General features: G+C 44.1%; 2 protein-coding genes across 5 annotated transcripts in view; both read right to left on the minus strand.

Moving 5' to 3' along the window:
• The window catches only part of LOC142579537 (sorting nexin-17-like), a 37,920-nt gene extending 33,281 nt beyond the window's left edge, over nucleotides 1-4,639 (minus strand). The window contains exons 1-3 of one of the 2 annotated variants that reach the window (XM_075689864.1): nucleotides 4,296-4,639; nucleotides 2,695-2,769; nucleotides 639-756 (exon numbers count right to left, since the gene is read on the minus strand). In XM_075689864.1, coding sequence (XP_075545979.1) covers nucleotides 639-756; nucleotides 2,695-2,769; nucleotides 4,296-4,355 — 253 coding nt within the window. In that variant the 5' untranslated portion in view covers nucleotides 4,356-4,639. The remainder of the gene's footprint in view (nucleotides 1-638; nucleotides 757-2,694; nucleotides 2,770-4,295) is intronic. The other variant, XM_075689863.1, reaches the window with a different exon arrangement.
• Nucleotides 4,640-5,067: 428 nt separating this feature from the next.
• Nucleotides 5,068-26,910, minus strand: part of LOC142579535 (tudor domain-containing protein 7B-like) — a 116,451-nt gene continuing 94,608 nt past the window's right edge. For all 3 annotated transcript variants that reach the window (XM_075689856.1, XM_075689857.1, XM_075689858.1), the window contains exons 21-23: nucleotides 15,201-15,633; nucleotides 10,827-10,962; nucleotides 5,068-8,173 (exon numbers count right to left, since the gene is read on the minus strand). In XM_075689856.1, coding sequence (XP_075545971.1) covers nucleotides 7,941-8,173; nucleotides 10,827-10,962; nucleotides 15,201-15,633 — 802 coding nt within the window. In that variant the 3' untranslated portion in view covers nucleotides 5,068-7,940. The remainder of the gene's footprint in view (nucleotides 8,174-10,826; nucleotides 10,963-15,200; nucleotides 15,634-26,910) is intronic.

Here is a 26,910-nt window from a genome sequence, read left to right on the forward strand (position 1 = left end):
TGGTACTCCACAAACTCCTCAGACACCATCATGTTGTGGGCGATCACCACAGAAACCATTTTCTCTAGACTTTCTCATTGTCACTTTTATCTTCAGTGCTCTCACCTGAGGATATTTACTGGTCATTTAACACAGAAAACATTTGTCCACAGTACTAAAATTACCTTAAGGTTCTCTCAGCTCATGCGAAAAAAACATTGCCATCCTCTCAAAGATTTGCCCCTCAAAAAAGTAATGCACAAGTTCCTTCAAGTGAGCTGCCAAAGAAGAACTGCCCTCAGTACACAGACACTGAAAAGTACTATAAAGACAAAAGAGTCCATAAAACTTTATGTAACAAACACAAGAGAAAAGAAAAAAAAAAAGAAAGAGCAGCACACACAAGCATGTGTGTCGGAAGCATCCCAACATCTGATCAAAGCCAATGTTTTCGTGTGTTGAGAGGGGCTATATACATGATGACAAGAAGTTGATATGCGAGATTTGAACCCATATGTAATAAGTAAGTGTTGCTTAAGAATGAATTAAACAAACCCTTTTATGTTGCTCATGACTGCACATGAGCGCATGCAATACACACAAACACAAAGCACAAGAACACTGACACCAAATCACAGCTGACATGTACACACACATACCTAGCTGTATGTATTTTTCAAGGAATCCTCGTCGTTCCTCAGTTTGCGTTGGTGTCAATGGTAACAGCTTTTTCGGTGGGAACGGAGGGAGTGCTGCTGATCCAAATACCTTTTTTAGCTGAAAAATAAAGAACAAATGCTATTCTGCAACCTTTTCTACAGAACCAATACGCAAACTCTGCAAATTGTGGCGACTGGAATGTTGAAGAAGCTCCCCAAAAAATGACAAATATGATCACGAATGAGAAACTAGGCATCATACTATGTAATGATTCATTTCATTTTCCATTGTCCTTTTCTTATCATGTACCATGCCAAGTGAGCAATTTTGGTGATAACGGTGGCACCACAGCCTCTCAGCCAATGGTGAAAGGCAAAAGGCATAATTAAATTGGTCATTAAAAATGCTCAAAGAAGCTGCAAGCCTGACTCATCAACCAGACACACGAAATAATTTGTTTAATGCATAAAGGAGGTCGCTATCACATGTGGAATAAATTACACTGGTCAAATGGAATTGTGTTTCAATACAAGATTAGATCAAGAGAAAGAACCTTTGTCTAAAAAGTAAATTATCAATTCCTTGGCTTTGCAGTGAAAGGCGTAGGGCTGCGTCCCATTGTTTGACAAAACAGAGATATTATGTTGTAACAAAACTCATGGCTTGTCACATAGGCATGAAAAAAAGGAAAAATAAACTCAAGAAAAACCTTCACCTGTTCTGCATGGTAAAGGTCCTGAACTTTGTTGGCCAATAACATAACCTGCGGCAGTATATTTTAAGGATTTTTTTCATGGGCAATTCATTTCTTCACATGCGCCCTGCTTAGTAGCTGATCCCAGCAATAGCGAGGGTGCAGCTTTATGCCAGCCAATTATGCATAGCAAAAAGAGTGAAAAATGAAAGGAATTGGAACAGAACATGACTCCTGATCTTTTTTGCATGCATGCTCAATCATTCATGCATGCTTTATCATTCCTCTTGAGCACATATATAGTTATTGTTCTTCCTAAATAAATCTTAGTTGCATGCCAACACTTGATCGCATCTACCTTCTTCGTCCCTTGTCATATGACCTGTTCGGTGCTCCTTTCAACAAGCATGAACTTGCCTAGCTTACAATTCTAGTGCCTTAAGTCAACATACTAACCTATGTTTCTTGGCACACATTCCTTTTTACAAGGGCTCAGCTGCCAGCAGAAAGCATTTCACAGCATTCCATGGCACATCTTCTGGTTCCATTCGATCTAACTTACGCACAAGTTTTGAGAATATGCCTCCATGTAATATAACAATTAGTGTCAACATCTTGTAGCTTTTCTCCTTCTCAAATGATTGTGACACCAAGTTTCAAAACATTTGACAGCAATATAAACAAAACAAAAAAGAGAACCATTCTGTTCACCTCCTAGTTTGAACAGGAGAGGGTTCAAAACTAAGTGCATTCTGTGTGCCTGGCAATGAAGACAGGCTCAAAGTAATGAAAACTCAATAGCCTTGCATGCAAAAACAATAAAATGCTTCAAGCCTGTTATTCTATCTCAAAAACATGACCGATGTAGCCACACAACGAAGAAAAAGTCAGCCACGTATTCTCACTGCAGCAAAACCACGCACCTTCTGCAAGAGATTCAAAATTCTGCTTAAATCTAGACCTGTTTAACAAATGGTTGTAGAAGCACTACACTAGATACATCGACGAGATTTAATGCCACAAGGCAACACAGGGACTATGACAGGTGCTGTAGTGAAGCACTTCAGATCCGTGTTGTTCAGCTGGAGCTCTTTAATTCCCTACCAGACCTTGGTACACAACAATTTTTTATATTCCTCCCTTGCAAGAATCCAGCTGCTGTGGCCTGGAATCAAACCTACAACCCATAACTGTTGGTTTGCATTTAGGATGCCACAGCAACAGAGCCATCGCAACAAATAGCACTCAACAATAAAGTCTCCATACTACACCCTTGCTTTACTAGGATGTAGCCCAGGACTGAAATGCCAGTTCCTCATTCTTACATGGATGACAAGTGAACAATTCCAGCAATTACTCACCTGATCATGCAGACTGTGGAGCTGCTTATAGCGAACGGCACAATGAAAGGCTCCATTCACGTGTATGTTATATGCCTGAGGGATGAAACATCACACCAGCGTTACTTCACACAGAGCACGGCCCTGGTATTAATACAGTCTTTGTCAAACGTATATGGGCTACGTTGCCTGCTATGCTGCCTGCAACTGTTTAAAGGAGTTTCTTTGTATGCCATAGGTAACAACACCCTTGGAAAATAAAAGGACTCTCCTACTTGCCGTACAGAATGTCTGGATTGTCAGAACTGCACCAATAAGCCAAACAAATGTATGTGTGGTGAATGTGCGGATTAGCCAATATTTTTTGCAAGACTATACATTGAGGAGCTAACACCCTTGACACAAGGGAAGCTTCAAATAACCAGGGTTGAGTAGTAATTAACTTTTTTAAACATAGTCAAAACACATTAGCTCTTTCACGTGCTCTACTTTGCTATATGCATTCCATGTCACATTCTGAAACCGAGTACAGTACCGGACAGTCTGATGCAATTCTTCAATGTGAAGTGATGTGTATTAATCAAAAAAGCATTTGAGTAGAAACATAGGAAAGCATTTTTCCGGCCAATGGCAACTTCCTAATATGTCACTGGCCCTTATTTAAAGCTGACAAGCTCTTATACACTTAAGTTACAATGTCACATGTAGTTTTCAAGCAGTGCACAGTGTTCAATATGAAAGATGCTTCGATCCTCACAATTATGCTGCGTTTTATTTAACGAAATATACATCAGTGTATAGAGCTGTCAGACTCTAAAGCTTCACTACTACACTTTCTTTAGTGATCTGTACATGTTATTATACATTTTCGTGTTCATACATGTATACGTATCCTACAACGTCTCGTATGGCGCCGTGTAACAAAATAAAACACGTTACACTTTTTCTCCGTAAATGCGTGATACGATGAATTTTTCATATATACTTGGACATCTTGTGGTAGAGAAGCATCAACGTAATACTTCTCTTCACATCGCGTCTTCATCTTAGGTGACAAAACCTTCGAGATGTAAATGATAACTAAAGTGTTAATGCGGACCTTTTCGTCAAGTTTCCAACGCTCGATCACAGATGAGAGGACTGCGCAGCAAGTTACACAACTTGAAGTGCTGTCTCCCAGTCACTGTTTTTGGTTTTAAACCACAACAGTCATACTAAAAGGAGAACGGGAGCAGTGGCCTACTTTGAAAACTGCGTTTAATACGGCGAGCTTTAGATGGTTCCGAAATAAGGAAGAACGACCTGCATCTACATATGATACATAAACTATCGAAGTGCTCGCGATGTGTAGTGGACGAAGAGAACAGCTGTAGTGAGAAAACATTCACTTGTTCTCTAAACTACCCAAGTTACGAAACACACATGCGAGTTGACTGATTTTTTGCTACCAAGATCCACGTGCTTGTGCACCTCAAAAGTTGAGTGGCGGCAGGTAGTGGTAAAAACGATCACCAAAAATCCAGACAAACTTCAACTATGCCATGGTCTACGAGATCCCGCTCAACTCGACACACAGCGGGGTTCCTCAACAAAGCTGCTCGAATCGCAAGAATTTTACTTACGACGTATGTGGAGCCGCTTTCGTCTTTAAGTTCTTGCGTATCCGGTATGGAAAAATGCATCGTTAAGCAAGCAACGGGGCTTCACCAGAGCACATGGAGAACAAAATAAGTAGCAGTAGCTATGTTTTTGCTACATATGTTTCGGCTGGCCATTCCCCCTGGACCGAACGACGACCCTACACCGCGGTCCTCCGCCGCAATGGTTGTGTCCTTGCGCAGTGTAATGCAAATAGCACAAAGCTCTACGGAAACCTACAACAGAGATGTAAGCTTGCCCGCTGGACATGCTAAAAACTTGGCGCACGGCTGCTGAAGACGAACACCTTAAAATAAAAATGTAAATAAAACAAAACAAAAAAAAAAAAACGCTGGCACGTAGCACATCGCGGCTTGGGGTGTATCTGCAGCAGTCCCAGCGGCAGCGCGCTAGCGTAGCGTAGTAGCCGCTATGCTGCCAGCTGTTTTAAGATTCTACTACGGAACAGAGTTAATAATATAACCAACCCACGTAATGCTGTTGACGTGCGCCACAAAAGTGCGTCTGGGCGAAGGCACGGTTGTAAAGCTTGCAATTGAATGTACACACCTGTGTGTGGGCGGCGTAGTGCATGGTCAAGTTTCGTTTGCGCGTCTTTCTTTTTCTCCAAGAAAATGATTTCTTCCAAAACGCGTGTCGTTGCTCTAGGTGGTAAATACCTATTTGTGTTACCGGCACATGCCACATTCAACACCCAGCCGTCTTCTAGAGAGGTAGGACAAACGCAATGCTTGGTCACAATTTGGAATGCAGGTTTATTGTAGAAAAATGCATAAGCAATGTGGACGTACAGATCTCAGTAACATTCCTTCTCCTGTTGTTTGGCATTCTCCTGCACCTATACACATATTTCAACATGTAGAACTTATACATGGGTGCAAAGGAGCATCTAGGAACTAATTTGAAAAAGGAATACTTGGCACCAACATCTGCTTGCTTACGGCATTGAGTACGAGAGCAGCAGTAACTTCTCAGCACTGAGAAAAAGAAAAAAGGCCAAAATGTTAACGCACTGCAGCGTTGCCTACCTAATTATCAATGATACAGCTAAATGTTGATGCCAGGCGCCGTCGAGTAGCAAAAGGGTTGAGTTAATATTTGTCTCTGACAACACAGAGCTTTTTTCATAAGTGACTTAGGAACACACTTGTTACACTAATTAAATAAAGAAAATAAGATCATGCATCCATACAGTATTGATGCATCCATGGGCCTTTGCTTTAGTTTCTAGAACTAGTACACAGGAGCAACTACAGTGCTCACTTTAATATTTCCTCCGTAAGTTGCAAAGCGCTGCTGTACTTGTACAATACTACTTTAAATGTTAAATAGGATTTTACTGTTAAATACAGAGCTGTAACAAGCGTTCTGCAATGCTGTTGCAACAATGCATAGCTTACCATATCTTATACTGATGTCACATGGCCACTTTCTATCACGATTGAGCCCAATCTGGATCGCAATCGTCAACTGTGAGTGGCTGCTTGCGCAAAGGAGGCAATTGCAATTAAGAAATTCAATCGAAATCGAAAGTGCACCATGTGACACTCATGTTAAACAACACATACTTAAGGTGCCACAATAGAGTAACATATAGTGAAATATATGTAACCGAGGTTACAGGAAAATACCTGCAAAATAACAGTTAATGATTGCTATGCCCACAGTACTCAACTACCTATGTTCTCCCATCACTCATTTCAAGTGACATAACTTGAAAGACAATAGCATGAAGAAAGACAGAGGTCACCTACAGAATTGCTTCTAAAAAACGAAAGCAAACTCACAAAGATTTAAATAAAATATTATACATCAAATAATTTGTCAAAGCACAGCACAAACAATACAAACCAAAATTAGCAGCCTACTTGCTGCAATGAAAAAATGCTTAAGAGATCACAACACCCAAGCAGGGATATAAGAGCAAACATAAGCCTATGTGGTACCTTAGCGAAAGCTTAAGAGAAGAGTGGCTAGATGATTGCACAAGCATGACAATCAATACAAACTATCCATAATTCAATATATTGCACATATATGGGGGAAATAAAAACAAGCATGTTAACACTCATAACCCCATGCAACGCTCTATCATAGACAACATATGTGCAAAACTCGAGATTAATGAGTGAAACAGTGCTACGCATACCTAAACCCACGCTGAACACCATGTTGCTTTACAGGTTCTCCAGTGTATGTTCCAGTTTCTATGAACCTCTGTATGTTTCAAACCTGATGAATTGCACTGCACATCTGGTGGTCTCATAGCAAAGATTGTTCCTTAATAGATCACAGTACTATTGCTATTGCATAAGGAGATAAAAAAGTTGAGCTTGTCCCTACAATCCACAGAGTACCCAAAAAGGCAAAAGAACAGAAGTGTGGTTACTGGCACAATGAACATGTACACACGTAGAAATGAAAATTTAGCAGCCATTGCGTCATTTTCCAACCGTCTTTGCTGAGACTGAATACCGCTTATTCGCAAATAAAGATTTTTCTGCCATAATCACGGCAGCAATAGAAAATAGTGCTTCCACTAAAAATGCTAAACAAGCACAGCAAGGTCATGATCAACGCTTCCAGATGACAAAATGGTAGGTTTTGGCCATGTCATAGCACAATACTTATAAGAGGTCACTAGAACGCAGAGAAATAAATCTTGAGCATTACAAGGCCCTGAATCCCAGAAATGCATACATCTGTGCCAACGGCACTATACATGCTTGTGTTTATGCTCAACATAACATCTTTACATATATGCGCATGCAACTGCCCTCAGGAAGGGGACGTGGAGGGGGGGGGGGGGTGTAGTGCATAGTCAGCAAGCATGCACATTCTACATCAGGCATTTCTTTCCCAGAATGTAAGGTTTTCAGACGACTGAAAAAAATAACCCCAACTGGTGCCTGAAGGCGTGAAACAACTTTTAGAGGAAACGGCAGACTTACAGCTGCAAGTACACACACAAATTCAGCACAAACTAGCAAGAGGCAACTGTCCGGTAAGGCAACACAACGTAGAAACTAGCTTTCACAAAATTTGGCAAAAAGTCTTAAAAAGCAAAGTGCACCTACTGACATTTCTTCTACTTACAATGCCACACAAAGAAGAATCCTCGGGAATGTTAGCCTCGCATGTGCATGTTTGGGCAGAGAATCTGAGGCCTACCACCGATTAAAGTTACTCTTGCAAATGAGGTGAAAATGAGTAGATCAAGGCATATATTTAACAATCAATCTGTAGGTGCAGACCATGATGACCATAAGTTAATGAAACCAAAGGGCTGCAGGGGGGCAGTCAAAGTAAAACATTGTTTCAGATACCCCCTGGCACAAAGAAATGGTGGAAGGTCATCTCGCACCTGCCTGCAACTTGCAAGCAATAATAAGTTAGCCAGTAGTATAAACACAACAGAAAACATAGGTACGCATACTCATTGTCCCTTTCCATCAGTTCAAGAAGGGGAACCAAAAAATTGTTACAAGGCAATGATGATATCGAGGAAAATTGTGAAAAAAAAAAGTAAGGCATTACATATAAAGGGGAGGGTTTGAAGCTTCCAGAAGCAGTAGCTATAAAGCTGATCGTGTACCATGTGGTACATGTCAGGTTGAGACAAGGCGCACAATACTGCGCTCGGCGAGCAGCTGGTCAATGTGAACGTCATCACTGCTGGAGGTGTCGACGAGACGCACCACTAGGTGCTGGGCACCCTCGACGCCCGTCTTGGTGTCAGGCCTCTTGGCCACAATGCGCGCCACAAACTGCCTGTCCTTTACAATGTTTCGGAAGTTGATGCAGTCCACCGGATTCCAGTCGTTCTGCACAGGTTCTACACCTGGGAGGATAAAGAAAGGAAAAGGTTCAGACTTGCAAGACATTATGCTCTGTATGAGCAAGTGCCCACAGCCATTTTTGGAGCACAGAAACTTCAGGGATATTGAATTTCATTGGTGACCAGGAATACTGTATACGACATGGAACAATACCACCAGCTCAGTAAGTTGCACACTTCGAATACCGTTAAACCTTGATATAACGAAGTTTGTAAAATCAGCAATTTGCTTCGTAATACTGAAATTTCATTCTACTGAAATTCGATCTTTTATGCAAATAAGTACAGTCGCCAATAGATTTTTCTTACATGAAAAGGGGCCGCAGAATTTTCTGAATTATCGGGCAATCAAAAATGCAAACTTGAATAAGAAAAAAGTTCATTTTGATGAATTCAGGAGTTGGCGACGAATGATACGGTTTCATGCCACGTCAACGATATGTTCACATTGGCAGTACGAATTAAGCGAAGTCAGCCACGCATTCGCGTGCACTCAGCCCCCGCGGCTGATAGCATCGCCCACACTGGAATGACGCTACAAGGAAAAGTACCGGCAGCGGAGAGCGAATGCTTCCTCTGCCTCTCGCTCCAATGAGACATCGAAACTCGAAATTACGCGACCTCTAATACTAAAGGTGCGGCAAGGCAGCTTACATGGTGCCGCGTCGTCTCAGCATGCCCACTCTTTGCATAGGTGGCAGATATGGTCCAAGACTCTCAAATTCAACAAAATAATTTCTTAAAATTCATTTTTCCTGATACCCCATCACTCAAAAATTTTATGGCCCCTTTCAAATAAGAAAAATTTGTTGGTGATGGTACTAATTTGCATAAAAAGTCAAATTTCAAGATACCGAAATTTCGATATAATGAATTAAAGTGGCGATTTTACTAACTTCATTATATCGAGGTTCAACTGCAATACCGTCGACAATTAGACGTCCGGACAACTGAGGAGCTTGTAAATGATAAACAACGGTTCTCAATTATCTGGGGCACTACGGCAATGAGAGTAATGAAACAAGAGAACAGCATATTACCAGATGCATCTACAGTATCAAGTTCACTGAAGGAGAGACGGCCGATACTACAGCCTTGCATATTGTTTTCCAAGAGATGCAAACATGGTGAAACATGCCAAATTATAAATCAGAACAAGTTCATATATTGGCTGCTTATCTAGGTTGCTTATAGCGAGGCATTCTTATTGAATGGAAATTACTGAGCAGAAGATGTCTGCCCCGTGTATTCACTAAGGAACTGGTGCCCATGCGGAACTGCAGCTATCGTGCAGCATAATCATTTGGAACAGGCCTCACCCTTGATGTTGCGATAAATGTTTTACCCTCATACATTCTAAAGAAACGAATATTCGACAGCTTAGAAAAGTGAATTCTCAAGTTGAATAACAAGGAATATTTAATTCGTATTAGAAATTTAAAATATCTGCGCACTCCTATATACAGTACATTTTCCAGCTTCCAATTTAATCACTGTCAGAGTGAAGCTTTCAGAATTGCTATTACATATAGAACATTGGTTTAACATTTCTCTACACTAAAAATTTTGATTCCTTAAAAGCACTGTCTGTCTCTACTATGAGGGACATTCCAAAAGTACGCTTCATTTTTAAAAAAATCATAATGAGAAGATAGCACACCAGGTGAAACAAACAATCGCCACAAGAATCCATGCCTGTTGCTGGTTCATAGATGGAAAGAGTGTCAACAGAGAAGGAATGACACATGTGCAGGGCGTCGAAGAAGAGAGAGTTAGCAGCAGACTGGTGTACCCAGGGTTGTTCGAGTGCAAATCAGGATGGCGGCAGACATGTGCTGACAATGTGGTCACCAATAGAAATGCATGCTGTTATCAAGCATGAACGGGCATGTGGGACTAGTGTGTCCGTCATCCATGAACGCTTACAGATCGTGTGTGGTGAAGAGGTCATCCTCAGGCCTTGCATCGCAGGACACTGAGTTTTACCAGAGTGGTTTCTTCAACTTGCTTGCACACTACAACAAATGTGTCAATGTCGGTGCTGACAATGTGGAAAAATAGCACAAGCTATATAGTCCACGATGCCATGGCGCATATTTTTGGGCAATAATGTTTCCGTTGAAAATGAATGATGAAACTTCCGTTTGAAACGTCCCTCATACAAACATTCCACGGTTCCAGTTCTCCAATGTGCAAAACAACACACAGGTACTTCAAGTATATTAACAAGTCGCAGGATATTAACAAGTCGCAGGATATTAACAAGTCGCAGGATACGAAGTTTATTGCAGCTCAGATGACACGTTAGGATTTGACACACACAACCACTGCAAAAGAATCGATAACATAGTAGGTCTAGAAAAAATAGAAGATTCTTGCATGAGCATAAGATGTTGCAGTAAAGACAAAGTTTTATGATGCCATGCATAGATACCTGTATGAAGATACCAATTTGCACAGGATGTTTGCATTACTAATTATAGTTCAAATCACCCCTTTTATGTCCCACTTATCTCAACAATCTAAATAGATTTAAGCACACATTACATGCACAATAACCAACTTCTTTTTTTTTGGCATAACATGGTCACACAGTTAGTAAAAGTCCACATGCAGGTTTGGTGCCACGAGGTGACTTAGCAAACGGCACACATACCAGCAAGGGATGCCTGGATGGCCTGCACTGGCAGGTGCCTGAAACGTTGCCACAGGGGCTGCAGCTCTGACGGTTGCATCATGCCGTAGTCCCCGTAGTCCACGAAGTACACACTTGCCATCAGTGGGCCCTGCACCTAGTTGGGCAGAGATGTCATTTAGCTCCATTTACTCTTTGCACAAACACCACAGACGAGAAAGCAAGATCGCCACATCGACAATTTGCAGAGAGCCTAACAAGAACCAATGATGATCAAGTGGTGTTATCACTGATTGGGGAGTAAACTTGTTTCTATTAAAGAGAGTGAAACACTGGCCTGCGAGTACAGCGAAAACTGCATATATCGAACTCGCAAGAAAATGGAAATCAGTTTGATACACTATGTAATTCAAAAAATAACTTAAATAACTGCACAACATAATAGCACATACCATCTTTAACAGCACTTTATTGACAAAATGGACTTAATTTCGGCCTTACTATGGCACAAAATAGTCCCGAATCTTTTTCTTCAACATCTTCATTGTCCAGGAGAGCATGCATTTTTCCATGCTGTAGCTATGGAAGGCTGCCAGCAAAGGCTGCAGACGGATTCTATGTCTGTGCAGAAGCACTGAAACAGGGCAGGAGCACATGCATCATGCTGGAGAAGGTGGGCGCAGGATCCAAGTTGTCTTCACAATTCCCATCACTAATGTACTGATTCACGCCATCGGAGATGAAAACTTCGTTCTAAGCTCTCCTGTGGTTGCGGCACCTTCATCTGCATGCACAAGCTTGCGATCGTTGAGCCATCAACAGCTTCTAGAAATGCTGAAATCTTGCCCCTAAATTCACCGAAACAGGTGACAGCTTCATTACACTTTTCGACATCAGCGATACGACGGGCCGTCAGCCGCACTTTCGCATCCACTCCGCCCCCGCGGCTGATAGTGTCACCTGCAGTGGGACGACGCTATCATGAAAAGCTCCCGCCATGGGGAGCGAATGCTTCATCTGCCTCTCCAGGATTATAGCAAAGCAGACATCGATGCTATAAGCCGGGAATTACAGGTTTTTGTGGACTATTATTTTTCTGGTTTCGAGCAGCGATCAGTTGAAGACAACTGGCTGTTCTACAAGACCAAGCTGTTGTCTCTGGTTGACCAATTTGTGCAAGAAAGCAAAGTTCTATCGAATTCCTGCTCGCCATGGTTCAATAATTCTTTACAATGACTGCGCAGCAAAAAGCAGCGGGTATTCAGGCACGCAAAGCTGTCACGCAAGACCGATCATTGGACGCCTTACATCAAAGTAAATTGAGAGTATTGTACTGCAGTACTAAATGCCAAGTCGACATTTTTCGGTACCACACTTCCATCATTATTATCCTCCAATCCTCGCAAGTTTTGGCGCATAATCAATGGCACAAAAAATATGTACGTTCAGTTAATTCATTCCGGCCCACTGGTGGCATCAAGTAAGTGGTGCGCAGTGCTATACCACGAGTTTGTTATATATTTTCAGAAAGGTGTCACCACTGTATTTCCGTTATTTCCAAGCTCGTTAACCGCAAGTCTCGATTGCATTTCATCAAAAATGCTGAAGTGTGCCAAAATATATTTATCGCTCATTCTATTGAAACTTTTTCAACAGTCATTACAAATGCAGGCACTGCCCTCGGACTGGAAGGTAGGGAACGTTGTTGCTGTGCATAAGTCAGGTGATGTACATTCTCCCGATAATTACCATCCTATTTCATGAACATGGATTCCAGTCAAAATATTAGAGCACATAATGTACTCGCACCTTATAGATTTCCTTGAGTCCAATAGTTTTTTCATTAATTCCCAGCACGGGTACCGCAAGACATTTTCATGCAAAATGCAAGTACTGTCTTTCACTAATGACCTGCTCAATAATGCAGACCTAGGATTTGAAACGTATTGTACATTAATTGTTTTCGCAAAGGCTTTTGATTCAGTTTTGCATGATTTACACACCTTCAAACTTAGTCAGCTTAATATAGATTCAAACGTCTTAGCATGTATAAAAGAATTTCTGTCTAACCGCGCCCAGTATGTCACAGCAAACAACTTCTCTTCAGTCTCTACTGCAGTAATATCTGGCGTTTTGCAGGGGTCAGTTCACGGTCCTTCGCTCTTTTTAATTTACACTAATGACCTTCCTTCCTGCGTTTCAACTTCAACTATCCGGCCCTTTGCAGATGACTGTGTAATCTACCAAAAAATTGCTAACAATACAAATTCCCTTGAACTTCAACGTGACCGTGACAGGATTTTTGATTGGTGCACTAATTGGCTTATGACACTTAACCCAAGTAAATGTAGAAGCATGCATATCTCTAGCCACTCTTCTACTCAAAGTATACCTACTTACTTCCTCGGCAATGTTCCTTGACCCCCCCCCCCCCCGCTGACTCTTATAAAATACTGTTATAAAATATCTCGGCATTCACATCGTGTCAAATCTGTCCCAAGATATTCATATTGAATACGTGAGTAGCAATGCAAACCGCAATGCGCTTGGCTATTTGCGTCAAAATTTTTTCACTGTACTATCTCTTGTTATGTCAATGACTTACAAAACACTTGTCCGCCCAAATTAGAGTACACATGTGCCATATTGCACCCCAGACAAGCATCTCTCATCCTTGCCCTCGAAGCAGTTCGGAACTGCGCGGCGTGTTTTATCTTGTCTAACTACTCCCGTCATTCTAGCGTCATGTCTATGAAAAGAACATTAAACTTATCGGACCTTTCCTTCCGCCGCAAATGCTCCCGCCTGACTCTTTTTCATAAAATCCACCACTACACTCAAGTATTGAAAGTAACTCTTTTTCCCCCACCTTGCGACGTTTCAGCTAGAACTGATCAACTTTTCAAAGTAAGCTTGTTATCGTGTTGCACCAACTCATCAACTCATAATTCTTTCATCCCAAGAACAACCACCTAATGGATTGCCTTGGAAAATGCCTTGTAACATTTTTTTTCTGTCATTTCACTGCACACATTGTATCCTTATCACTCCTTTCTGTAGTGCCTTTGGGCCCTGAATGTATCAACAATAGATAAATAAATAAATAAAAGCGTGCGCTACGCTGTCGACGGCACCACGAATTTTGAAATAGATAGCTGAAGATGCTTATTGCAAGAAGATTAGTGGTGATAGCTGTGAATGCCACATGCAACGAACCCAAGAGATTTGATGGTACCAAAATGAGAAACTGAGTGGGCGCCGACGTTTTCACATGAGCAGAGCGGGCAAGTGTTGCGGTGAAGCTTCCATGGCGGGCAGCTATATACCGTTATCGATCACGCCTCACACATTTTCTTGTTTACATGGGATCTCGTGGCCAGAAAATGTATCATGCGATCGTAGTTTGGCGACGTACTAAACATTGGTGCCATAAAATCGAGTTTTCTGGGAACTGGTAAAACATAAGCGTAACTCTATTGGGTCATTTTGTGTTTTCTCGACTGTGAACATTGGTGCCGGGAAAACGTATGTAATGGGAATGTATCAACGAGCCTCTACTGTAGTTGTTTTCTCTTGTGCAAGCATATATTGTTCACATCACTGTATGTTTCTAGCAGGCTTCCCGAGTGTGAAGCATGATGGCAGCTATTCATCGCCATGGCCTCTCAGATTAAGTAATTCTGAATAATTACACACTTGATAACTGAAAGTGACAATGACATGAAACTTAGTGATGACTCCGCTGATTATGAATCTATGTCTGATGACAGCATTACTCAGGAGGCTCCAAAGGAGGTGATTACTCAGGAAGCTCCCCTAATAGCTGTTTATCAGTAAACAACTACAGCAACTTGATGCCTCAAAAAGAAAAAAATTTTTCACTCCAAGTTTCTTCAGTGAGTGAGTGAGTGAGTGAGGGTGAGTGAGTGAGTGAGTGAGTGAGTGAGTGAGTGAGTGAGTATACATGCTTTAGAACTAAGAAAAAGGCTTTTACACTGCAAACCAAGGCACATCTCGTGCCCTCTAATTTACAGAGTACAAAAATTTTTACTTTTCTTGCACTGCTACATGTCATGTGTTTATTCTCCATATATTAAAATGCATGCGGCAGCAGTAACTGATATGAACTTCTCAAAGCAGCACCTTTAATGTTCATCTAAACCTACATATATGTGTGCATTGGCATTCCACAACACACTAGAGTACAGCTGCTACAGTTGGGAATCCAACCAGCAACTTCATGCTAATCAGCAGAGCTCCATAGTTGCCGAACCATATTTAACACACTAGAGTACAGCTGCTACAGTTGGGAATCCAACCAGCAACTTCATGCTAATCAGCAGAGCTCCATAGTTGCCGAACCATATTTAAGGATAGGACGATGGCAAGACCAACCTGTTGCACCAGCACACGATACCAGCACTTGTCCATGTGGCGGCCTGCATAGTAGCGGCCCTTGCGCAGCAGTGCCTCGGGAAGGCCTTCAGGGAAGGCACTGGAGCCCTCGGCAGCATAGAAACTCTGCATCTCGGACATCAAGGCATCCAGCTGTGCCCCGTGAGTCCACGACTGACATGTGAAGTTCAGTGGGTTGGCAGCCTCCGTTACATTGACGTCCAGGTAATCCCCAACCTCAGGGAGCTCAGGTGCTGCAAGGGGCTTGCCTTGCAAGCCTTCCTCGTCCAGCTCGGGCGACGACATCAGGCTAAGCGCCGCAAGCTCAGACGATGGTGAGGTGATGCTGGAGATGCCTGGGCCATCCCCTGAAGGCCCAATGGTCAGCGCCGATGCACTCACTTTTGATGGTGGTGAAAAGTCGCCAGAACCTCTGCAAAGGGAACAAGAATTCCATGACATAGTCAGGGACATAACAGCATGAAACAGAATGCTGCCCCTGAAGAATTAAGAGGAACCACTAACCGCCATATTCAGGAAGGCATCTTAGCTTGAAGCCCATATTTGAGTTGATTTAATTTATATCTCTCCTGAACACACCAAAGGAAACACAAAGAGCATCTTGGGCGCGTTTGCACCACGCATTGTTTACGTAAAGTCAAGCATGGGCTTCATGTTAACATGCATTTCTGAATATTTCTGAAGCAACGGAAAAGGTGTTGCTAAAGAATCGCAGCCCTGGTGTTTATAAAGGCCAACTACAACGAAATTTCACTTTGGCTAAACTTGTTATAGATGAGTAGTATATACCACGAACACAATCTTGGTAAAGCCATAGGGCTAGTTATTAAATAGTTTTCTTGTTAGTGGGCTTTTAACAGCACCTAAGCAAACAATGTGTGTACCTGGTGGTTGTCGCAATGACGTAAGTTCCAGCGCACAGCCTTTGAGATTTTTCAGTATGCTGCGGGCACTGCCCAAGTCAAAATTTAACCACACTGCACCGTGGACTGCACTATCTCGGGGATCGGCCCACCAGATCTATTCGTCAAAAAACAATGAACCAAGCGTAGGGTTGCCACCTCTGCCGAGAACGAAAAAAAACGGCACCGATTTGCAGGCAGGGCGGGGGGAGTTACTATTGCATGAAAAAATATGAACAAAATGAAAATAAAAAGTGGCGATACTAGTTTTGCATGAGTAAAATTTTTTTAAGGAAATTTATTTACTGATATAAAATTTAGCACACATTTAAAATCTTTGCACTGTACTTGCTTATTCACAATGTATATGTACGAACAGCCTAGCAACAGAGACTTTTCTGTGATGTTCCAAAGCAGAGGTTATGAACTGACCATGGTTATAGTTACGTTGGCTAGCATCAGAGCTTGTCAATATATTACCTGGAGGGAAATGTGGTGCTGCTGCGCTGTTGTATGCAGGGGCATGCAGGTATATGGTGCCTTCAGATTGGCATCGTTCTCAAGAGAACTTTGAAGACACGCCTAACTAGCACTGTTCAGTCTGTAATAATCATTCATTTCCTACTAAAACAGCCCGTAAAGAGCTGTGTTAGCTTTATTATGCAAAAACATGTTTCGTTTAATTATGAAGACTTGAATTGGATGTGAAATTATACAAAATGTAAAAAGTATCAGTGGGCCACTAAAGACTGAAGACGAGCTTCGCACTCACTTTGGTACATTTTGTTGCCTGTTCTTGCTTTTGTTTGATTATGCATTGTAGGTGAGTAAACATTATTGAAAAATGTAATATGGGTGAATGAAAACCTTTTATGAAGGTTTTATTTTAGGAACGCATTATCTGCATAGCCATATCCATGTTTTAGATGAAGCCTTGTACAACACCAACCTATATAAGCCTTGCACGTCCATATACTGTCATTCCCATGATGGCATAACGCTCGTTAGAAAACTCCCTTAGATGGTGATGCAAGATTTCCGTCTAGGTAATATGGTTACAAACACTATGGCAAGAATGGCATTCACCGAAAGGCATGCACACATATGCCGATTTAGCAGCGAAATCGAGGGGGGGGGGGGCAATCTAAGATCTTTGCAACAGAACACGTTTGATCGCTGCAATGTACTGAAGTTCGCAAAATTTGTGGGAACGGGTGGGGGAGAGCAGCCAATTGGGCAAGTGGTGAATTCCCTAGAAGTACACGAGCCTTGTTTGTCCTCTGCTCAGGAACAATGTACTAAAAAAACGAAATGTTTCCTACCTTGTAGGGAACAAAATGTTTATATGAAAAAAATTTATATTTTTCTTCTCAAGCTTAAACACGCTCTCGAACAGTAATACGCATGACTACTACAATTTATTACTACTAGTTTCCCCACATGGTCGCTAGGTGTTGTCCTGCTTAGCAAAAAAAAATATATCAAAAGATAATTCGGAGTCCTTTCATTATGTGAAGATGGAAGACCAGCAAAGCTGTATTGCTCAAAAGCTATATTAAGCTCTATATGGTGGTTATGCTATACTGGTTGAATAAAGGCACAAACCCATAACCTCATTGTCTGTTCCGTCTTTTTTAAATTGTTCTTTTTCTTGTTTTCCTCTCTCTCTCTCTCTCTCTCTATATATATATATATATATATATATATTTTACTTTATACATATACACTGACGTGTCTACATGCATTGTCATAAACTAGCATATGGGCAACAGCATTCATCGCTCCATCGCATTGTTTTTGTCAACAGTGTAACTTTGCTTGTTTGTTCTCAGAGATTATTTTTCTCATTTTTCTTCTTTTTCTTATTTTCTTACTTTTTATGTATTTATTATTATTTTTTAAAACTTTATACATATACACTGACGTTTCGACACGTGGTCCCACGTGTGACAAGGGTAGTTCAAAGGGCGGCGTTACAGGTCCCCGAGCTCACTGGGGTATGTGCCATTGAGCTTGGACCCTTCCTACGCAATCACCATGATCAGACTACATAATGATTTCAAACACATTCTTTTTCTCAAACTAAAAAAGAAAATATATATATTAGACCTAAAAAATATCTAAAAAATCTCAAACACATTCTTTTTTTTTCCAGATCCTTGCAATAGACAGCTTCGCTGTAAAAAAAAAAGAAAAAAAAGGATGGGAACAGTGGCATGATTTTGTTGCACTGCAACTTCCGACAGGCCTCCCGGGTCCTGGCGTGTCAGAGGGAGCTGTTCAATGAACTTTTTGTTTTGAGAAACGAATGCGACGCCTGAACTCGCTTTCTGCCATCTCTTCAAACGCATTTCGCACCTCCAACCACTCTGCTTCCTCCTTGAGCAATGCCAACGCAAGAACCAAAGCTCCCATTGCAACTGCCATTTTCTCGAATTAGACTATTGATTGGATCTGATGCTCCATTCCATAGCTGCAGTCGTTGTTTGGACCAGATTCAATCTACCCTACGTGCCATACAAACCTCGTCTCGTAGTAAGCACATGAGCACCTGAACGGAACCACCTCTCATCACGTTCTCCTCCTAGCAGGTGACGTGTTCAGTTGGAAAATGATTGACAAAAGCGTGTCGTTATTCTGACATCACCAAAGATGTGGCTGTGCCCTGCGGCTGACGACGTTGGCACATCATAGGCCAATCATGTGAGGTGAAACTGAATGCATGTTCCGAACAATGATCTCCTACCCTACGTGCCATGCAAACCTCGTCTCGTAGTAAGCACATGAGGACCTGAACGGAACCACCTCTCATCACGTTCTCCTCCTAGCAGGTGACGTGTTCGGTTGGAAAATGATTGACAAAAGCATGTCGTTATTCTGACATCACCAAAGATGTGACTGTGCCCTGCGGCTGACGACGTTGGCACATCATAGGCCAATCATGTGAGGTGAAACTGAATGCATGTTCCGAACAATGATCTCCGATCGCACCCCTGGGAAACCAGGGCGCTGGTTTAGTGTCAAACTGGCATCCGCCACCGTGAGGAAGAATTAACCGCCAATTACGATACTCCCTGTTATGAAATTTGAGCACAACTCTTTCAGGTTCTTGAATTGCACCGGTTGCATAATATGTTACAGTGACATTTCACTTGTGACAGCAGGTTACGTGCAAGCGCATGTGTGCTATTCCCTTTTTTTGGACTGCGCATAGAATGTCTTCAAAATGTTTTCATTGTGCGCAAGTGTGGTGGTGTTTTCAAGACTTACTGTTTACTTTGTATGTTTTGTGTCCGTTTTTCTATCTTTATGAAGTGTAAAGTGCCATTAGGAATGATGGCAAGGCACTGTAAGCACATGCACAGTCTTTATTATTTCTAGCAATTTGGTAATGTACTATTCACACTACAGTCAAATCCACTTATAACAATATTAAAGTGCCACGAAAGTTCCATTCTTACAAATGATAAATGTTATAACCTGGTTGCATGAAAAAATCAAGATAGGGGGATGGCAAAGCTGTTGAGAGAAAACTATAATGGCGGGGAGGTCCAATGCTCCTCCTCGCCACCGCCTTTCTCCATCTGGCTGCTGATTGTGTTGACTTGTTTGCTTCCTGGACACTCCGATCGTGTGTAACAAGCTGCAGCTGCCGGCGTTACAGAATGGCACTGCTTTAACAACTGCAAAGAGGGGTCACAGGTGGCAAGCGATATGCGAGTTCCACCGAGGCATCGCCTCGGTGGCCCCAAAAGGGGCCTTTTAAAAATGCGAGAAGGTTGCCACGGCAGCCTGTCAGCTTGAAAAATCCAGAAGAAATGCTGAGGCGAGATCACCACAAGCATCTCGTCACATACTTCTCACTGGCTTGTACGAGAAAACCCTATGCCTGTCAGCCTTGCAAGCTTTACGCGAAACTTGCTGACATCCTTCTCCAAAGCATTCAGGTGCTCCACGTAGTGCAGAGGATGGTTCCTAGAAAAAATGAAGCACCGGAGGGACTCAATCATCTGCCGGGCCTCCTGTGAAAACAATGTTGAGGCAGCCTGCCCTAACGCACCATCACTGCTGTCGTTGCTGTCATTATCCCATACAATCACGTTCGCGACAATCGCCTCATCGGTTAGAAGCACCACATTTACACATCTACAGCTGTGCACTTCATTTTCACCGGCAATGTTGTGCATTGCCAATGATCAGAGGGCAGATCAGCTATCTTCCGTTTCGGCGGCGAGTCAAACGAGACTGAGTAACTATGTGGCCAGAAATTATTTCAACGCAACCAATAAAGACAAATGCGAGCGATTAAACCATTTTTAGAACTGTGCTGAATGAGGAGCCAGTGAGCAATCTGGGAACAGCGCAGTTGGCGCGGTCCATTCGTGTTTCAGAGGGTGGTGCGGCGTAGAGCTATGGGCACCACCGTCCATTTGCATTTGGAGGGTTGGAAGGGCAATGGGAGAGAGGTGTGTGGAGAAGGCTAGAAAATAAATGAGCCCATGGCAGCTGTTGGGGCAGCAGGCCATCATTCAGTGGCTCGAATTTCAAGTTTGTTTTTTTTTCAAGGATTTCGCATTTCACTACCTTTTGGCATGGACACCCAGCAGCCAGACTTCGTTATAACCAATAATGTGGCAGCGAGGCATTGTAGTAAGCGGGTTATTTCACCATGGAAAACATACAAAAGTTGACTGTATGCCAGCTTCTCATTGTCATAACTGATATATTGTTAAAACTGGCATCATTATAAGTGGGTCTTACTGTAATCATTTTCCCCTTCTCCTTCCTCTTCTGGAGTTTCCTGGACAAGCCAAGCCTATGCCTTTTGCCGGACTTGTTCAGCTTATGCTTGGCACTTGGCGATGGCTTCGGTGTCAGTCGACTCGAGCTCGGCATGCTGCCGTTTGCGTTGCTGCTCCATTCTTTTCACTCGATGCTTGGCCTCTCGATTATGAAACGAACCCGGTACATCCATAGCATACATAGAACCAGTAGCAATTGCCAGAGGAGGTCAACCCAAGGCGCCTCTGCTTACCCTTCACCTCTGCAATGGTTTGCCTCCTTTCTCCTTCCCTTCTTCGCTCAATGCCATTTAAACTTTTCTCTAGGTGGTGTTGTTTTGCTGCACAATCAGCACACTACTCTGTACTTTCGCCGCAGCGCAATTCTCTTCTCCACCTCCAGCCACCTTCCTCTCTCTGGCACTCGCTTCCCTTGTGGCGACACACATAACCTCGCCGATTTCACAGACAGGGCATGTCCACTTGGGCATAAAAAATGTGATCATGGGAACGTGTGGATTGCGCGGAGTGCATTTTCTAGTGGCAGTGGCGCAGTGGGCCTGAAGCCCACAACAACACTTTGTTTCCATAATGCTATCAGGAGATGTGCTCACCACATGCCTTAGTAATGACTGTCATTGGCGACTGGGTGACGGCACATTCTACTATGACGCCCTCCCATAGCGGGTCACCGCAGTGGAGCACAGCTCTTGCACAGAACTAGCGTTGGAACTCTGCTTTCCTCCTCGCCCTTTCGCCATAACCTCCTTCTCCGCATTTCTCTTCATGCTTCCGCTGTACCCTCATCCTCCGCTTTCCTTTTCGCACTCTCTTCGCTATCACCATCTCATTCTCAGCTGCGCTCCACTCGTTCGTTATGCCCATTATGCAAACGCCGAGGTCCTGGTACAAGATTACATACAGCGTCTTCCATATTTGGCTGGTGGACTTCAAAAAATTCCTGTCCACAAACTACTCGTCTTATTGAGAGCAAACATTAATCACAGGCTAGCATATTGTAGTCTAAGTTATTTGAGATGTATTTAAACACCGGTACTTGTATGCATTTTGTAGAATGAAGCGAAAACTGCTTTCGGCTACGAGCACATATTTTGCAGACGGGAGCCAAGCTGCCGATTCAACAGGTCGTGCCACCTGGTGGACGGCGAAAAAAAACAACTTCTTGGCTCGGGGAATAGGAGAGAAGCGCGCTTGCTCTGAAGATGCAGCTCGTGCAGTTCGTCTGCTACTCTTTTTTGCAACATTCATTTCGACGGGCACACGAAATGCATCTGCTGCATCTTCGAAGCAAGCACACTTCTATCCTATCCCCCGAACTGAGAAGTTTTTTGCTCACCGTCCGCCAGATGGCGAAACCTGTCAGATCAGCAGCTCGGCTCCTGTTATCCTATCCCCCGAACTGAGAAGTTTTTTCCTCACCGTCCGCCAGATGGCGCAACCTGTCAGATCAGCAGCTTGGCTCCTGTCTGCAAAATCTGTGCTCGTAGCCGAAAACAGTTTTTGTTTCATTCTACAAAATGCAGGCAAGTACAGATGTTTATATACATCTCAAACAACTTAGACTACAATATGCTAGCCTGTGAGCAATGTTTGCTCTCGATTAGACAAGTAGTTGTGGACAGGAATTTTTTAAAGTCCACCGGCCTAATAAAGAAGGCACTACACACACACACACACACACACACACACACACACACACACACACACACACACACACACACACACACACACACACACACACACACACACACACACACACACACACGCACACGCACACACACACAATACCCTTCAGGTGGAGACACTTCTCGGCTTGCTTGCTAGATGTGATCAATCAAAAAGGTAGCAGCGGCGTGCATGCGTCCGTCGGCCTCGGTGATGGCAGCGGATACCTATAGGCTGGACGACGGAACTTCAGTTAAAAAACAGGCAAAAGCTGGCGCAGACAAGGAACACGCGCATGACACAAGCAACCAGAGAATGGCGTCTGCACGCGGTGTCGTAGCTGCTCCTTAAGCCTGTTTCACATGCAAGCGATTGAGCGAATGGAGCGAACAGTGGCGCGGCACTGCGAAGCTTTTCGCAAGGTTTCGTTTTACATGCATTGCCATCGCGCGTTTTCCGCCGCTGCGAATAGCAATGTTGCTGGCAAAAAACACGAGACTTTCAGCCAGTTTCGGTAGTTTGCGACTACCAACATAAGCATTGCTTTGTCCCTGCCTCTCAAATTTTGATTTTATGAATACATATCCTCTGCTTAGCAATTCGTCGAAAAGCTCTCTTGGCATGTTGCCCGTACCACGTGTAGCAAGTAAATAAACATCGTCCTATGCGCAGGCTTTCCCGCACTAGTCCTCCACTGGTCACGTGTCGAGGCTGGCCGTTCGGAAGCGGTGCTGCCGCTCTGCCGCTGCGATGAAATTCCAACTTGCCCGAACCTCGCCGCTCCCGCTGCTAGTGCCGCCTCCGCCGCCGCCGCTCAAAACAGATTTCTGCGGCGCGGCGGCAGGATTCGCGAGCATTTTCGCTTGCGTGTGAACGAGGCCCCCCCCCCCCCCCCCGCCACCCCCCACGCTCTCCAGTCACCACGGCGACCTACTTTCGCGTATCACTCAATCATTTCGGATTTCCCGCAAAGCTCTTTTCATCGGGCGAGGAGGAAAGGGCGCCCGAAGAGCCTTTCCTCCTTTCTGGCTTGTGCGATCCGCCGCGGTGCTTCTTGAAAGTATTGCTTTCGCGTGCTGCGGAACGATTTCGAGATGTGTTACATCGTACTCTACGAAATTTACGCAATGTCAGTTCATATAAGGTCGTCAGGGAAGCCTTTCGGTGCATCGTTAACTACAGTACACAGAACTATATCTTGGGGGCGCAAACACGCGACGCTCATTATCAACAGCGGTGTGTGTATGAGTTGTGAACTATATTGCGTATATTGGTTTTAATTCAACGTGGAGAACCGGCGTCTCTGTAGTACCAGCATGAAATGGTAAATCTGCTCACTATCTGATCGCCCAGTGTAGGGACTAAAACGTAAGATCGCATGCTCGTGTACGGCCAACCTAAGGCAACGACGAAACATCTAAGCGGCAGGCGCTATCAAATATTTGTGATACACCGGCATCATTCTCACAGATTTCAATTAAGTCTGGTAGGCTTGAGATCACTATATGTCTACGCTAGCCTTCTGCGTGAGGCCGATGGCGCTGCTCAACACAGCGATCACTGCGGTTGGTGAACCTGCATGATACATATAAGCTATCTATGTGCTTCGGCATGGCCTTTAAAGCCATAATATCCGACATGGATTGCATAAAAAGAATGCGATGGCTATTTTTGAGAAAAATATTTTCCGTAATACGTGTGAGTGCGTCGTAGAGAACGGAACGAACACAACCGAAAAAAAAAAAATTCGGTTATCCCCTTTCTCGGAAAAGAAAACGGGCTAACCGCCGCAGTACGACCTCACATAGTCACGCCGCGCAACGCTTATAGATCTATGAACGTTGATGCCGCATGCTTGGACTATGCGCTACATAGAACAAAGATTTCTGTAATCCAGCACCTACCACTGCTTAGGATGCTTGCGCAGTTCGTAAACGGTCGCTTAATTTGCCGGATAAGTACAGTTCACACTGTAAGGTATGCTGTTATTACTAACCAAAACTATTTTTTTCATGGGTGGAAACCTCATCCACTGAACCAAGTATAGTCACACAATGTAATCTGCAGCTAAAAGTTTGAATGCTTGTCGAAGTATATAACGTACAGCACAGCTCCTATCGTAGCAGAACGATACCCACGCTGTTACGGTCGTCGCGTATGTTTCATTGCTCCTAAACCGCAGCTTAGTACTAGAGGATAATACTGCAATAAGGTCACATTAATGAATGGAAGATCCAGAAATACACAATTGATCTCCGGGGCTGATTGTAGGCCCAAACACTCGCGCACATATCGCGCTGCCTGCTCCGTCCGCCTCAACGCCAGCACAAAGTCCGGCCATACCCGACTTAAACCACTGAAGTAAATCCCACAGAACCGTTTACCACGCAGAAGACGCACGTCATACTAAATAGACCACACGAGCGAAAAAAAAAAAAAAACGCCAGAAACTACCGCCGAGCAAATAGCTGCCATGCAAGACGGAGCGCTCGCTAAAACTGTCTACACCTGGTCCATACCAACGGGAGATAAAACCAATAAAAATTTTCCTATCTTGAAGGTGCGTTGTTCCGCCGATAGGTATCCGCGCGCTGCCGTCACCGGGTCGATGGACGCGCACCGCTGCTATCTGGTCGATCGCGTCGCGAGTGTGCTCACCTAAAGCGTAATCTTAACACCGAGGCCACAGCCGAACCCCCTTCCAGGGAACGGCCTCTCCGGAAGAGATCGTTCCACACTCCTGCGCTTGCGGACTGGCTGCACCTGGACTGCGGCCCGGCTGTACGCCAAGGGCCGCGCCACGTGCGTCACCTGCCTGCAAGAGGTGCGGGGACTCCCGAGACTCCGGAGCACTTTCTCTGTACCTGCCCATCCTTGGCACACGAACGCTCGATATAGTGATCAGCACTTAGAGACGCCACGACCTTCCAGCGGCCTACCCGCCGTGGTTGCTCAGTGGCTACGGTGTTGGGCTGCTGAGCACGAGGTCGCGGGATCGAATCCCGGCCACGGCGGCCGCATTTCGATGGGGGCGAAATGCGAAAACACCCGTGTGCTTAGATTTAGGTGCACGTTAAAGAACCCCAGGTGGTCAAAATTTCCGGAGTCCTCCACTACGGCGTGCCTCATAATCAGAAAGTGGTTTTGGCACGTAAAACCCCAAATATTATATTCCGGCGGCCACTGAGTACTGACCTGTGTGCTGTTCCCGGTGTGTCCCCGGCTCCCTGCGCTGCGAAGCCTGCTGGAGTTTATAAATTACGCTTCTGACACTGTCCAGGCGGCGCGGCCGAGCAGTGATCGTCAGCGCCTCTTGCGGCACCTTCCGTCAAAACTGACACTGACGGTATGGTGGCTAGAAGGCCTTCTAGCCACCATACTGACGGACCACACTACTCAGGCTGCCCACGCGGATCTGCCAACGAGATCGCATGCTCAAGCTTGTTGTGAAACGAACAAATGTCGCAAGTTTTGCTGTGTAGTTTCAAACCAATCTCAAAATTAGACGGTCGGATATGCCCTGCCACTCGTCATAAAGGGGAAATGCTCTACGCTGCCGTGCGCGTTCACCGCGTGAAAGAAGTCGCCGGTGTGACTGTGATGGCGAAGTGTCACTCCCAGCAAGGCAAACATTGGCCAACCATTTGAGCTACCGTAGACAACGGTAGCTCAAATGGTGGGCCAAGAACAGCTACGCTTAATGCTTAATAAGCTCAGCCATGCCTGCACACTCACTTGAGCTGCTTGATCAAAGCATAATTGGTGCACGCTGTTTTGACACGCTTGCAAAGCCTCATTGGCCACAGATGATAGGCGCCATATCTTTTCGAATGACTAAAAGACTCTTTTAAACAACTTGCACAAAAATTGTATTAGACTGCTAGGTTCTTCCAAGCAACCGCAGTACTTTGTTTACAACTGCCGAGGCACCGGCACGGCCTTGGGCCGCTCCGGCCGCCAAGGCTCGGGTGACCGTATCCGGCAACCTGAACCCAAGCAGAGCCGCGCAGCGTGAAGCGTGAAGCGACTCGCGCAAGCCGGAACACCTGCAGCCATCACGCAGTACGCTTGGTACAGGAAAATAAATAGCTCTAAAAGATATAAAGAATTTACAAAAATATTTACGTCGGCTCTTTCTCGACCAAAAACTTCCAGTCTACTGATTACAATACTATCTAGTGCGATCCTCCGGGAAGGAAGCCCGAGCACAAAACCAAGGCCAGCCAGGAAATCTGTAGAGTCGGAGAGCAGGCAGCCCTGAGCGGCCGTTAGCAGTATCGCCGTCCCCACGCTTTCATTCCTGGCAGTTATCGATGTCTT

This window comes from Dermacentor variabilis, chromosome 4, assembly GCF_050947875.1.
Source record: "Dermacentor variabilis isolate Ectoservices chromosome 4, ASM5094787v1, whole genome shotgun sequence".
In the NCBI taxonomy this organism is placed as follows: Eukaryota; Metazoa; Arthropoda; class Arachnida; order Ixodida; family Ixodidae; genus Dermacentor; species Dermacentor variabilis.